At 38.6% G+C, this 15,619-nt stretch overlaps 1 protein-coding gene across 5 annotated transcripts in view; it reads right to left on the bottom strand.

The window, feature by feature from the left end:
- The window catches only part of ATF7IP2 (activating transcription factor 7 interacting protein 2), a 56,303-nt gene that overhangs the window by 16,048 nt on the left and 24,636 nt on the right, over positions 1-15,619 (bottom strand). For all 5 annotated transcript variants that reach the window (XM_073362468.1, XM_073362472.1, XM_073362471.1 and 2 more), the window contains exons 2-6: positions 10,167-11,073; positions 7,886-8,019; positions 4,941-5,075; positions 4,536-4,619; positions 1,392-1,564 (exon numbers count right to left, since the gene is read on the bottom strand). In XM_073362468.1, coding sequence (XP_073218569.1) covers positions 1,392-1,564; positions 4,536-4,619; positions 4,941-5,075; positions 7,886-8,019; positions 10,167-11,064 — 1,424 coding nt within the window. In that variant the 5' untranslated portion in view covers positions 11,065-11,073. The remainder of the gene's footprint in view (positions 1-1,391; positions 1,565-4,535; positions 4,620-4,940; positions 5,076-7,885; positions 8,020-10,166; positions 11,074-15,619) is intronic.

The raw sequence follows: 15,619 nt of genomic DNA on the forward strand, positions 1-15,619 counted from the left end.
GTGAGCTGTAGCTCACGAAAGCTTATGCTCAAATAAATTTGTTAGTCTCTAAGGTGTCACAAGTACTCCTTTTCTTTTTGCGGATACAGACTAACACGGCTGCTACTCTGAAACCTGTCAATATAATCTCTGTACTCTTATTTGAGATTCTCCTGTTCAACATCCAAGGATCATATTAGCCCTTTTAGCCACTGCATCGTAGTGAGAGCTCACATTCAGCTGACCCACCTTATTACTTTGTATCCCCCAGATTAAAAAAACTGCCAGCGTAAAACTACTTTATCCCCAAAAAGGGAAATTAGAGGTTGTTGATTACTCTGCATTAGAGAGATACATTAGGTGGGGAAAAGAGTTCACTGTAGAAGTTGTTAGCATATAGGCCAAGTTTCCTAAAGCTTTATGCAAACTGTGCTAAATGGAACAATGGAAAAATATTAGCAGATAAATCTTATACTGCTTGTAGAGTGAAAATATATCTAAGAGCATGACACATTTTCATAACCTATTTTTATGGCTGCTTAAAGGTATTTTTAACTGCATGTATGGTTGTTAAATAAACATGACTGGCTATGAAATTATAACCAAAATCAAAGAAAGGAGTATAAAGGGAAACACAGACCATCTCACAGGTGCATAGGAGATGCTGACATTATTCTCCAGCTGAACAACCCAAGTGTGTTCCAAACTGCAAAGGGCAAAATTAAATGATTGATTGAGAAGTATTATGCCATTAAAACACATTTTGTTAAGTTTGCCAAAATATGATGAAATTGTTTAAGTACGTCAAGCTGAAAAATTAGGGTGTATTAGTTTATGACTTACTCTAGCTTGCTGACCGCAAGATAGATATTTGAAGGTGACTGAATAGTACTAGGTGCACTAACCTCAACTGTCAAAAGTAGTAAATAAGGTATTAAAAAACCATAAAACAATGACCAATTCGGAACTGTGCAAGCTACAGGCCTGGACCAGTAAATGTATTAATCTGTGTCTGCCGATTAATCTTACACGCCTAATCTTTGATTAATAAAAACTGATTGATCTTGGCTAGTTCATGTGTCACTGATTAATAATCTGAGCTGAACCCATTCTTACAAAGTCATTCTGTAAGTGGCAACTTTGAAGCAGTCTTTGTATTGCTTCAGAGGGCTAAGAAGCCGACTACATTTCCAGAGTAAAGTATGTACAAGAATTAACCGTATGTTTAATTACGTATGTTTAATTAAGTATGTATAAGAATTAATCGTATGCCAATCTAGCACCTTTAGGAAAAGTAAAATTTGAGGAAAAAAAAGTAGATTCTTTCCAAGTAAATGCTTTAAAACTATACATAATATGTGGGTTATATTTATTGAATTTATTTTTTTTGTGTGGTCATTATAGACACCTACCTTACAGGCTCTTCTGCAACACATTCAGAAGTAGAACCAGTTTGTCTATGGGATGATGATGATACATGTTTAACTAAAGAAACTGATCGTCCATTTATGTTATCAGGAAGCAGTGGAACAGATTTGGTTCTATTTAGTATCGCATTTTGCGAGTTTGCACCCGGAAGATTTGCCTGAGAAAAAGAAAAAAGGTCACAAAGTCATGGCAAAGTCTGTTCGTGTCCACAACCAGTGCTGAGTTAGTCGGATGTCCTGGATTTCATGCACACCTTGTTTTCAGAGCAACAGATGGCATTTTTTGCCTCTGGGTGATTTGTGCCTTTTTAAACCTTCCCCCGCCTCCATAATTCACATTATATATGTGATCGTTAAACCAGGGCCTATCTTTACAATAACAAGAGATTAACATTTACAGATTCACTAGACACACGAACAGCTAGTAAATGGTCCAAGAGACACTGATAGGAAATTAAAATTAAATAATAAATTAACTTGACTGTCAAATATCTAAACCACACAAAACCTACCAATCCCTTCTTATTCTGTGCGAAATAGTTAGTTCCACCATCTCCAATTTTGAGCTTGTATGAATTTCAAAACTGCCCTTCTAGACCAGACATTGAGGGCACGCAGAGACAAACAAAAAACAGAATTACAACCTTCTTCCTGAATACTTCCTGCTCCCTGCCATGGGGACTGGGTGATCATTGTCATCTTATTGTTGGATGATGTCACCTTTCATCACTCTCCAGACCCTGCACACCGTGTTTCAGTAGCTCATACAAGCAAAGCACTCATTTCGTTCCCCAAGCTAAACATTCCGTTGTTTTAAGAGTAGACACTTAAACATATTCTGGGCCTAATTTCGATTACACAATTGGTTCCTTTAGTTAACTGGAGAAAAAAATCAAGGTCAAATGTAGTAGGGATAGAAGCATGGAGTAGCAGCAGACAATTCATCTATCAGGAGGATATAAGAAGTCAGGTTTTCGGTATCCACTACTACCAGTTTTGCTATTTTCCTGCTAGACTCTCTTGTTGTGTAGAGTTACTTGTTCTTACACGCACTGAATGTTAAGTCAGTACAGAAACATTACTTCACTGTTCATGCACTTTTCCAATTAACATTATGCTATTTGCACATCCGTGCTTACGCTGTGTTTGAATAGCTGACCTCAGAAAGGTATAGCATCTAATAATAATTTGGTTTGAAAAAGTTATCTTCAGTAACCACTCACAAGTGCCTTACTTGTAAATGATGATTTCCCTCTCTGCCTGAAGAATTTAAAAAATACCAGACTGAGACATGGTGCGACTCACCACTGCAGCACCTCCTCAGTGACACTGCCCTCTGGTTGTGCTACACTCTATGTTCCCCCCTTCTGAGGCAACCTGCAGTCTACTGTCCGGCCACTCCCTTCAGTGGCAAACTGCAGTCTAGCCACTTCCCATGTGGCTCCAGCACCCTCTTTGCCCTTGCATGAGGGTCTCAGTCTGCAGATCCCTGCAGCCTTCCAAGAGCTGCCTTTAGCTCTCTGCCTGCAGCACTGTTCTGTCAAGAGTGCTTGGTGCCCTCTGCCTGCAAGGCAGCCAGTCCTCCTCCCATCTCAAGCTCCAGGGAGTGACTGAAACTGCTCTGTTCTGCAGCCCTTCTTATATGGGCCAGCCCGGCCCTGACTGGCTGTTCCTATAAGCCCTTCTGTGATTGGCTGCCTCCTGCGTAGCCTCCTTAGGGCTGCTTTTAATCCCTTTTCTGCCAGTGTGGAGCAGACGTCCCATCACACAGACATAAAACCAGTTTTACAACACATTAGAATATTTACAACAAGGGTGAGATCTTATATTCAATTTATAAACAATTCTTACTTAAATTAGACTTTTGCATGTGGAAGAAATGTGGACTTGGACCCAGAGCTGGTTTTGGAAACCAGACCTTTTCCTTTTACACAAGCACATTTTCCCTAAAAATGAATGTGATTTCCTAAAAGATGCATTATACAGACAGTCAATATAAAGCAAAGGAAAAAAAGTGTTATTTGCAATTCCCTTCTTTCCAAAGTTTAGCAAAAATCTTCAGCATGACAAACTATTTGTTAAGCATTTGCCACTAAGGACTTTATTTGTATATTTAATCCGAGTTACATTTTTCTAGAATACCAAGTGTAACAAAAGAGTTTCTAAAACCTTTTCAGAAAAACATAACCGAGAAGCAGAATAAGATATTTCTGCAGTGAGACCTTTAAACCACAATTTTTAACATTTGTCATTGCATAAAGTATATAAATTTAAGATAAAAAGCCAATTGTTTCATAAAAGAAAAAATAACTATGGCTCAGGTACATTTGACTAGTCCTACAATCTTTACTCAAATCCTTGGGGCAAATCCTCATCTGTTTTAAACTGTCATAGCCCCACTGACGTCAATGAAGCTATGACAATTTACACTAGCTGAAGAGCTTGAACCCTTAATTTTAAAAGCCTTCTAAAGGATCTCAAGCCACCCCTGAAAACAGTCTGAATTAGCATCCCAAGCAGGTTTACACAAAGCTTGGCACTAGTCAAAAATCGTGGGTTTTCTTGACCAACAAATCTTCAATTTTATGTCACGTCAAGAAATGTTGTCCATGAGGAAGCAAAAAGCCCCATACCAGATATTTTCTTAGGCTATCATTCTGGCAGTATTGTATCCAGAGCTCCATGTGAAATGCTTGTGTTTTATTGACTATACTATTGAGGGTCTAAAGTACTCAATCATCTATGGGAAGGGATGTCAGCTGATACCTCAGAGGCTGCTCCTCCTGTCAGAATGGGAGCTGCTTACCTATGACCTCTGAAGCAATACGAAAGAAAAAAATAATTGTATTTTATTCTACTGAAAAACAGAACTTCTCAATGTAACAACTCAGTTGCAAGTAAATAAAATTCTTTTAACATTTTTTGAGTCCCAGTACCAGGTGTCTGTAGGAGTTTAGGTTTTTCTCTGAGTTGCTATTGTAACACCAATACAATACCATCTTCTCCAAATCTATTTAGTTATGTTTTCATATTGCACGTGTTTAGTATAGATTGTTTATAACTGCCCATGAGCTCATGACTAATTGCAAATAGAATCCCTACGTTGAAGTATTACATATTATACTATACCTTACTAGTGACCATTTTCAATAATATTTTCTTCTGAAATGCTATCACAGTATTAATACGTCTCTCGAGCTTAGACACTTTCTTCTACAAGGAAAGAAAAAAGAGCATCACTTTAAGTGTTAACCTGAAATAGTACACATATTTCCTACTCTGCATATGTGATAAGCACGAGCAAAACACCCCCAAACATCAACTGAGATTTGCGTGCCATAAAATAAAAAGGTAACAAAATGTACAGCCTCCAATTCATTTTTCTATGAACAAACAGAAGTGTAATCTTCATGCCAGTGCAAGCAATTCCAGCGCAAGTTATGCACACAATGTAGGTGCAATTCTGAAAATTTAAGACCTTCCGGAACAAATAAATTCACACTTTTAGGATACGCACAATGCAAAGAAACTTACTAGAAATGTAATAGCTATTTCTTCATGTTTTTTTCGACATTGTGTTTGATCAACTCTTCCATTTAAACTTTCCAGTTTATGGTTAAAGACGTCATTATTTAAAATATCCACACGCTTTTGAATCAAGTGTTTGACCTATAATGGGAAAAAAAGCTACATTTCAAATCTAGAAATCATTCATTGCTGAGGTAATGAAAATATACAAATAAATTAATATTTTTTAATTTTAACTAAGTTTTATTTTTTAAAATGCTTCACCAATGTTCTGTCAATTACAAACCTAATCTGTAAAATTTAGTATTTTTGTGCTTTGGTATTCCCCCTCCCTTACAGCTTACCCAGTCTATTGCAAGTCAACTGTTTGCAAGGACAATCATGCCTTCTGAATCGTAAGAGATATGGTTCATACGATATTAATGATTCTCAATGTGGTGATGGTAACATGTTGTAAATATTTTTCTAGTTCAGTTTGCCATGGTTATAGTTGAATCTTACATGGATCTAGAAGAATGGTTCTCAAATTGTTTTCTTGTACATGCAATAGACCATCATATTTGGGTCATAATAGACTTTTTCCCCCTTTTTGTGGGTTGAGGATCAAAAGTGCTGAAGGGCTGCTCCTGTTGTTGTTGGGTAAGGAGAATTGATACTGCTCAGCGAGTGAAGCTTGTATACCTGGGAAATGAGCCTTTTCCCCACAACTACACTTTTTACATTATATTAGCTTAGATAAGGCCAGGTTTACACTAAAGAGGTTTGCTGGTATGACTATTCTGGTAAACCTTCCTAGTGTAGAAAAAGTTTATACCAGCAAAAAAAATGCTTTTTCTGATACAATTTACAGCTTTTACTAATAAAATACGTTATGCTGGCAAACAACTTTTATACCAGTATAACTGCGTACACAGTAGTGTGTTGCTGGTATAGAAATGTCAAAAAAAAAATTACACTGACATTATTATAGTGACAAAAAGTTTCTAGCATAGACCTGGCCTGAGTATGTTACCTGAATAAAGTTTGTGCAGATAGTAAGTCACTATATTTATGTTGACAGATTAAACATTTGTTTTTCTTACTATTACCCAATTGTAAACTCATTAACATCCTAAACACACGCAGTAGTCACAACAGATAAGTGACAATACAGCAGAGAGATTTAAATATCTCCTTGATATTCTATTCCAGGAAAAAAAAATACATTAAAATGGGGTTAAAGCTGAGAGCATCCATCTGGCAAAAATCTGTTACTTACAAGTCCGTGCTGATACCAATTTTAGGACTTCATTTTTCTTTAGATGCTATAGTTGCACAACTATCACAGGAAATAGAATAAAGGCTTATGGAAGACTAATTGCCAGAATCACTCCTTTTCTTTAAGATCAGTACTGAATCAGACAGGAAGCATAGTTTCCTGGAAGCCTTTTCCATTTCAGATTTCAAAGCTTAATAGGTAGTGTAACCATAACAAATAAGGTATCTTTGCATCTTCATTTTCCAGTTATAATCATAACAGTTAGAAATGAGAATTCCACCAGCTATGTCTCATGTCATCTAGTTTTTTCAGTTATGTGGAGAAACAAATGTTACATAAAGCTCAAGGTTTTCAAGCTTTTGCCAATAGAAGCAGCTTTCCTTGCTTTCACCATTATGCTACATCACACTAGCAAGGCAAAGTGCTCCTCAGCCAGTTTTCCAGCCACAGCTTTGTTGCTTTCACAAATTAATTTATAAAAAACAACATTTTCATTCATATTCTCTCTGTTCTCAGGTTCATACCCCAAAATCTCAGGCACTCTCTATTTTTCTTGTGTGTTCTGTACCATTCCTGAAAAAGGTTCAGTTACTCCCAGTCAGCAGAGAGGCAGAACACAAACGTTTGAGGTCATATTTTCACATGTAAAGGTCTAACCATTTCTCCAGCAGGAAGAGAACACTATCCCGTTTCCACTGAAACCAATGGCAGGTTCCTTTTAACTTCAATGATGTAAGATTGTGTCCTGAAATCATATGGTATTTGAAACAGGACAACCATGAAAATAGCTGCAGTTCAAACCACAGTTTATGATTTTTATCTGTTTTCTTTGAATTTCATGAGATTGAAAGCGTCAGGTGAAAGTCTGAAATAAGAATTGGGGTGAAATCTTGTCATCACTGAAGTCAATGGGAGTTTTACTACGGATTTCAATGGAACCAGGATTTCACTCGAGGTGTTTAATTGTCAAAATAAATAAATAGGCCTATCATGTTCTGTCTGAGCCACTTAAATTCAAGAGATGACTTCTTCTTGGTGGGAGTCTACAAGAGTTCAAAGTGAGCAACCTAATATATCCTAGGTTCTATGCTTTAAAGCTCTAGCCCACCAAAACCTAGCAGCTAACACGGGCACATTGAACTAAAACAGGAATGAAATAACTCAGATAAAACTTTCAGTTAGCAACTCTAATGGGAATGAAGTCACAGCTCTAATCAATTCTGATCACAATTTTTATCTTCTGGAAGGTAGGACTGTGCCAATTGGTCTAAGATATTTTAACAAGTGAAAGAGGAAATCAGCTATCTGAAGCGTTGTCAGGTTACTCAAGAAGAAGTTAAGTAAACATTGAGTTTAAATGAATGTTACTTCATCTACTAAGACATGCAAAAATTGGGTGTATTTATAAAGTAACCCATTTTATTTGTCTTTTTATGGTAAGGAATAATTTTCAAATCTCCAGACTAATGGAGGAACCAATTTAGGATTACTAAAGTTCTTAGTTTCGTCAAACCAATCTGAATTCTGTCTAGAAATACAATTATTCACATTCATAAAACTTGGCTTAAGTAGTTCAGCACAGCTGACAATTATATCTGAAGTTAACATAAAAAACTACTTCAACAGGAGAATAACTAAAACATTTAATGCATGAAAGATTTCAGCTTTAAGCATGTAAAATAAAGCAAGTTACCTTTCCCAAAAAATTTTCCTCTTTTTCTGACACTGTACAAATATTCTCTTTTTTGTTTTCATCAGAAGTTTTGAAGCGTTTACAGTGACTGTCTTCCTTGCTTTCTGAACATATCCTCTTCCTTTGAGCATTGTCTTAGAGAAAAAAATGACAGACATTTACCTCACAAATTAATTTTCTTAAAAGTGCTATGTGAAGAAACAAACTTATAATTAATGCCTTGGTAAAGTATAGGGCCATTCAAAGCAGAGGTTAAATTTGTAAATGTGGTTCTATTCCTTAATTACATTACACCATAGTTTGGTCTTGGCATCAAGTAGGAAGAAGAGTCTTACTACTTTTTTGTGGGAGTGAGGGGGAAACCATGAGCCCAAGTAAAATGGAAAAGACAAGGTCACTGACAGGGTGCCAATCAGCCACATTTCCATAGCCAAGTGCTAAGATCATTTTTAATTCTCAGGATGCCTTGCACTGGGACAACTGCCAAGAACTGGCTACATCTCCCTTTCCCCAGTAGTGATAACATGCCGTCTGCTACTCCCCAGAGACAAACGATTGAGAGAGAAGAATATGCTTCTCCTACTGCCATAGAAAATAGGTAGATAAGGGCCACTTCAGGTGACCAAAGGCTTTTCCCCTGCATTACCTTAGATAAGTGACAGACAGCCTGTTAGCCGTGTTGGTCCCAGAATATTAGGGAGACAAGATGGATGAGGTAATATTTTTTTATTGGACCAACTTTTGCTGATGACAGAGACAAGCTTCCAAACTTACACATAGCTCTTCTTCAGGCCTAAGAAACTTACTCAGGCATGGCTACACTGGAAACTTCAAAGCGCTGTCATGGCAGTGCTTTGAAGTGCGACTGTGGTTGCGTGCGAGCACTGGGAGAGAGCTCTCCCAGCGCTCCTGGTAATCCACCTCCACGAGGGGATTACCTCCGAGCGCCGGGAGCATGGCTCCCAGCGCTCGGAGCCTGTTTACACTAGTGCTTTAAAGCGCTCTGACTTGCTGCGCTCAGGGGGTGATTTTTCACACCCCTGAGCCAGCAGGTGAAAGCGCTATAAAATGCAAGTGTAGCCAAGCCCTCAGTGTCACAGCTAAATCCATGATGGAACAGACTGTTTAGTGTAACTAGTTAACACATATTTCAAGGGACCATTCAAGGTGAAGTGGTCCATTAACACCCCTTTAGTCACAGTGAGGAAATGGCGGGGGGGCGCGGAGAAGAGGAAGGAGTTGGGAGGTTGTTAGTGGGTTATAACAATCTATAAACTCTCTATTTTTGTTTTTCCCAGGGTAAACAAGACTCTCTAACCATGTTTGTAGACCAGCCAAACGAGTTACTTCATCCTCCCAGCTGTTTGTTTAGTACCCTATAGAGTGTACTGCCCAATAGGTTATTATTAATTCTGCTCTGTGTAGTGTCCTCCAACCACCTTACAATTGCTGAAGCACTTTCAGACAAATGCCCAAAGTTTCGCAGAATGCACCTATGCGAACATGGCAAAGCAATGAGCTAGACGCAGATGTACAAACAAGACTGTGATGACAGAAAAGTTGCTATGTGGATACAAAACTAAGCCGTGTTATTTGTAACCAGTTAAGAGGACAATGCCCCTAACTGTCCTCTTAATTGGTTGCCAAAAAAAAAAAAAATGGCAGCTGTGGAAGTGGATTTATTTTCACCTGAAAAAAATCTCCAAATAAGGATCACATAAAAATGTTCAGTGGACGATGATAGAGGATCTAATATTGATGGCCATAGGCCTGAGGGAATCTTGAGCACAGTCAGTAGGAGTCATTATAGTTGTGGAACAACTGTTAAGCTGTTCTAGGAATTCCATCAGTTGCCTATTCTGTACAAGCCCCAGAGATCCAAGCACCAAAGCCAACAGTTCATTAGTCTTCTTTATTCAAAAATTCTGCACAGGGCACTCTAACACAATCAGGGTTTAGTCACAATTAGCTGACAATACTTCAACACCATTTATCCTGGTCTGTGTGTTCAGCATCATGTCAGCTAACATGGTTGCTGACAAACATGTTCAGACATGGTAACATTTCATAGTATAGGCCAGACCCAAGCAGACAGAGTCAACTGGAAATGATATAGTAAAACTGTTTGGCCACAAGAGGCAATGTGCAGCTTGCAAAAGTTTAAAACAAAAAATAAAATAAAAAGAAAAGAAAAGAGGTGCCTATGAAGTTGATTAGGCAGGATCACTTAACAGTTGGAAACAGTCAAATTTATAGCTCATTAGAAGAAGAGAGTGCTTACCAATACTATATTCAGGTGATGTATCCTGCAGCATAACAGTAGCTTCCACATCTGGTAAAGTATTTGGACTACCATTTCCATGGGATGTTTTACTCTCTAAAACATCAGCTATTCTATCTATCCCAGGCAGTATGGGGGAAACTGAATGAGTAAGGTTATATTTGTGCTTCACATCATTTGAATCAGATATGGTGTCTACCTTCTTTAATGTGGGAATAACCTCTTCTATTGCACTCTCTCTTTCTGTTGTTGTGTCTATCTTCTCTAAAATAGGAATAATCTTGTTAGTTCTTTTTTCATCCCAATAATCACTGTTAACTGGATCTTCTAAACAAGCATTCTCTTTTAACTGGTCAATAGGTAGGTTATTTGGTTTTGAATACAAATGCACTTCAATTGGCTTGGAGGATGGTGTATTTAGTTCATTTTCATACCATTTATGCAGTATATCTTGTAAACACCCAGCATTTAGAAACTGTTTTGCATCAGAGTTTGTGTTACAAGATTTCTCATGGGGAGGCTCTTGGGATTCTTCTTGACAGTTTTGATCAAAATTTTTGTCAAAAGAACATTGTTTTACTTCATTTACTTTTGAATTAACACTGAACCCCTGTATTGAGGCTGTTAATTTTTGAGGTAACATTTCACTTTTTTCAGGGAACGTATCTGTTTTTGATTCAGTTAGTGAGCTTCCTTTTACAGAATCATTACTTCTGCAGTTTATGTCCACAGTATTTAACTGAACGTGGTGAACCTCAGTAGGCAAGCCGTTTAGAATCTTTTCTTGTCCTGAAATACTCTTTATTTTACTCAGCATTTCCACTTGTTTTCGACTACTTGGAGTCATTGTTTTTCTTGCTCTCAAAGGCTTGTGGATGATTGTATTTGAACTCTCCATCTTTCATGCCTTAAAATAAGAAAAACAAAAAACAATTTTAAAAAACAAGAATCAATCCTCTATCCAATGTCAACCTGAAGCCACTGGGAGACTTCTGGCAGTTCCAGCAGTAAGCACAATAGCCACCTCTACAGTACTGTTCATATTTGGTGCAAAGGAACTATCTCCCAGCTCTTTCAACATCTAAATGAAATGAGAAGCTAGATGAAAAGCAGCAGGCTATACTTAAACCCAGGTAAGTCCACAGTGATGCTAATAGGAAGAGAGAAGTGCTTTGAAGAATGTGACTCTCTGCAATATCCCCCATTATGAAGGCCATCTGCCCCCAGATTTTTAAATCAGTCCACAAGCTATGATTTCTTTTGTACTCTTCAATGCTAGTGGATGCCCAAACAGCTGCACTGGCAAAAAGTATATTTCCATCTGTAAGTGGTTGGGAATTTTTATCCCATCCTATTGGATGCAGCCACGGCCACGTTGATCCATACAGTCAGAACCTCCAGGCTTAAATACTCAGTGCATGCCCTGCAGCACAGACCTCTCTGAACAAGTTTCTATGCTTCAATCTCTTAACTGGCTGCCCACCGAATATAGTCTAGTTCAACGTCTCTGACCCGATATTCAAAGCCATCCACAAAATTGGCCCGACCTATCCAAACTATCACTTCTCCCTCCTTGACTATGGACCTCCCAGGACAGTTACATTTCCTTGAAGCAATGGAACTGTGAGCCTCGTGAGCTTGACACACAGAATTTCATGGGAATATGACCTTCCTAGATGATGGAATTCAATTCCACAGATTACAGCAACCACAGGTGTCATTTCATTTTATGAACAAAACAACTAATTTCTTATATTCACTTTCATTTAATAAGTTTTTCACTCTTTCCTTCATCATACTCGCTTGCACACAAATCTAAAAATCCTTTAAAATAACCACTTTTCTCCTATAATTGGAAAGGAAAAAAAGACTTTATTTATATATTTAATATATACCTTGCTATCATATGCCACTCAATCTATAATGGTAGTATCACTTCAAACCCAGGTTTAAATCAATATCTTTAAACATTTTCAAAATCATAAATTATGTACTCTGCTTTCAGAATAAAAGTTTTTAGAAATTGATCCTAAGATCCTACTCATTTCTTTTATGATTGTTTGTTGGAAAAAAGTTCAGACCTCCCACAACAAATGTGCACAAAGTCAGTAATTGACTTTTGTTATACAGAGCAGCTACAAAATCTATCAGTCCCCACGTTAAAAGAAAAGCTCAATTTCCCTGTCCTATGCAACCAATAAGGCATTACCTGCCTCCAAACCCAGAAAGTCCTATGCTGATACCTACAGCCCATCAGATGAGATGCCTTATCACCAACATTCACTTTTCTGCTTTTATGTCACTGAAAACATGCTAGCCAAGTCTGCTGAAAATTAACAATTAGCTACTTAGACCACAGCTGAGATGATCTTGATCATAATATGGAGTGAAGTTTAGAGTCATACTGAGCCCAATTCCATTGTCCCTATTCTGCTGATCTACAGCAGACTGGGAAACACCCAGAGTTTTGGATTGATGAGATGTGCCAAACACTACTAGGAAAAGAATTAAGGCACTAGAGGTTTAGATCCATACACCAGTACAATAATTGTGGCTTGAGGAAAGAAGAAGAAAAAGAAAAAGAAAAAAAGCCTTCATCACTTCTGTGATGAAGAGACAATTTTTGGGACAAAAAACAATGCAGCCCTCTCACTGACAAATCTGCAAGTCTATTTAAGACCAAAGAGACACAGCCACTACTGGAGGTAGAGGACAGTGACACCAGTCATGATGTTGATCACGTTATCAAAGATCAGTAATAGATTTTTTTTAAAAGATTTAAAATTACTTAGTAATTAAAGAGACCTCAGATAACTCAGCTTAATAGAGTTTAACAAACAACTGCCAGTCAGCAAATAACAAAAAGATAAAGATGTGTAGAACTGAGCATTCAGCCAATGACTGTTTGATTCTGATGCTGTCTGGTTATTATAAGCATATTAAGCTGTAAGTAAATACTAGAGTTGTTCAGTTTCATTCTCATTATTTCCTCTTTTTCCATACAGTCATCTCTTATTTTTGGTATATTTTATGGTTTTCGATTACATAATCAAACATCTGTTTGGCATGTCTTATGTCTTTTTGGCAGGTACATCATATTTTGCTAACTTAAGGATTGGTTACTTCTTGTGGTTACTATATCACTAGAAGTATTAACAATTCTTGCTAAGGTTCTTTCTTTTTGGTAATTCTAACAAGCTAATATTTTTCTTCTTCTTAGCATAACTGCAGAGCATTATGGAGTCTGTCTAACAGACAACCTACAAGGCCTTCACATCAGGCTTATAGGCCAACAGTCTCAGCCTTGTAACTTTAAATTTATTTATGGTGACTATTAGTTATGAGCAAAGAAGCTATAAGTAAGGCATCCATGACTAAATTTCTAACATTATTAAAGTCATATAAAGGTAGCAAATAAAGCATCATAGGGACAACAATTAAGAGGCACAATCATGGGATAGGAATTATTTGCACAAAGTTGTTGGTTCAATTTAGATTACTGATCAACAAGACATCAAACCCAATTGAACTTAGTTATCAGTCAGACAGACCAGCACAAACAGAAAGGTAAAAGTTAATATATCACCAACCTGGGGAAACAGGTTGCAGCTTCACTTCTGTTCCAGCTTTTTCCTCTCTCTAAGCAGGGTTTCTGTACCACCTTTTTTACAGTATTTTACTTGCCGCACTTACATTATCAATTCATACACTGTAAAATGTGAAGGTAATATTTCCTATTTGCCAGCAAGATGATTCATGTCTGCAGCATATTTCCATTTTATACATGATACAAAGCTCATTTGTGAGTAATTTTTCATGAGCTCTCTTAGCCCTGGTCTACACTAGGACTTTAGGTCGAATTTAGCAGCGTTAAATCGATTTAAACCTGCACCCGTCCAAACAATGAAGCCCTTTATTTCGACTTAAAGGGCTCTTAAAATCGATTTCCTTACTCCACCCCTGACAAGTGGATTAGCGCTTAAATCGACGTTGCCGGCTCGAATTTGGGGTACTGTGGACACAATTCGATGGTATTGGCCTCCGGGAGCTATCCCAGAGTGCTCCATTCTGACCGCTCTGGACAGCACTCTCAACTCAGATGCACTGGCCAGGTAGACAGGAAAAGAACCGCGAACTTTTGAATCTCATTTCCTGTTTGGCCAGCATGGCAAGCTACAGGTGACCATGCAGAGCTCATCAGCACAGGTGACCATGATGGAGTCCCAGAATCGCAAAAGAGCTCCAGCATGGACCGAACGGGAGGTACGGGATTTGATCGCTGTTTGGGGAGAGGAATCCGTGCTATCAGAACTCCGTTCCAGTTTTCGAAATGCCAAAACCTTTGTGAAAATCTCCCAGGGCATGAAGGACAGAGGCCATAATAGGGACCCGAAGCAGTGCCGCGTGAAACTGAAGGAGCTGAGGCAAGCCTACCAGAAAACCAGAGAGGCGAACAGCCGCTCTGGGTCAGAGCCCCAAACATGCCGCTTCTATGATGAGCTGCATGCCATTTTAGGGGGTTCAGCCACCACTACCCCAGCCGTGTTGTTTGACTCCTTCAATGGAGATGGAGGCAATAGGGAAGTAGGTTTTGGGGACGAAGAAGATGAGGAGGAGGAGGTGGTTGTAGATAGCTCACAGCAAGCAAGCGGAGAAACCGGTTTTCCCGACAGCCAGGAACTGTTTCTCACCCTAGACCTGGAGCCAGTACCCCCCGAACCCACCCAAGGCTGCCTCCTGGACCCAGCAGGCGGAGAAGGGACCTCTGGTGAGTGTACCTTTTAAAATGCTATACATGGTTTAAAAGCAAGCATGTGAAAGGATTACTTTGCCCTGGCATTTGCGGTTCTCCTAGATGTAGTCCTAAAGCCTTTGCAAAAGGTTTCTGGGGAGGGCAGCCTTATTTCGTCCTTCATGGTAGGACACTTTACCACTCCAGGCCAGTAACACGTACTCGGGAATCAATGTAGAACAAAGCATTGCAGTGTATGTTTGCTGGCATTCAACCAAAATCCGTTCTTTATCTCTCTGTGTTATCAGGAGAGTGAGATATAATTCATGGTCACCTGGTTGAAATAGAGTGCTTTTCTTCAGGGGACACTCAGAGGAGCCCATTCCTGCTGGGCTGTTTGCCTGTGGCTAAACAGAAATGTTCCCCGCTGTTAGCCACAGGGAGGGGGGAAGGTTGAAGGGGTAGTCACGCGGTGGGAGGAGGCAAAATGCGACCTTGTAACGAAAGCACATGTGCTATGTATGTAATGTTAACAGCAAGGTTTACCCTGAAAGAGTGTAGCCACTGTTTTATAAAATGTGTCTTTTTAAATACCGCTGTCCCTTTTTTTTTCTCCACCAGCTGCATGTGTTTCAATGATCACAGGATCTTCTCCTTCCCAGAGGCTAGTGAAGCTTAGAAAGAAAAAAAAACGCACTCAACATGAAATGTTCTCCGAGCT

The sequence above is a fragment of the Lepidochelys kempii genome, chromosome 10, assembly GCF_965140265.1.
Source record: "Lepidochelys kempii isolate rLepKem1 chromosome 10, rLepKem1.hap2, whole genome shotgun sequence".
Classification (NCBI taxonomy): Eukaryota; Metazoa; Chordata; order Testudines; family Cheloniidae; genus Lepidochelys; species Lepidochelys kempii.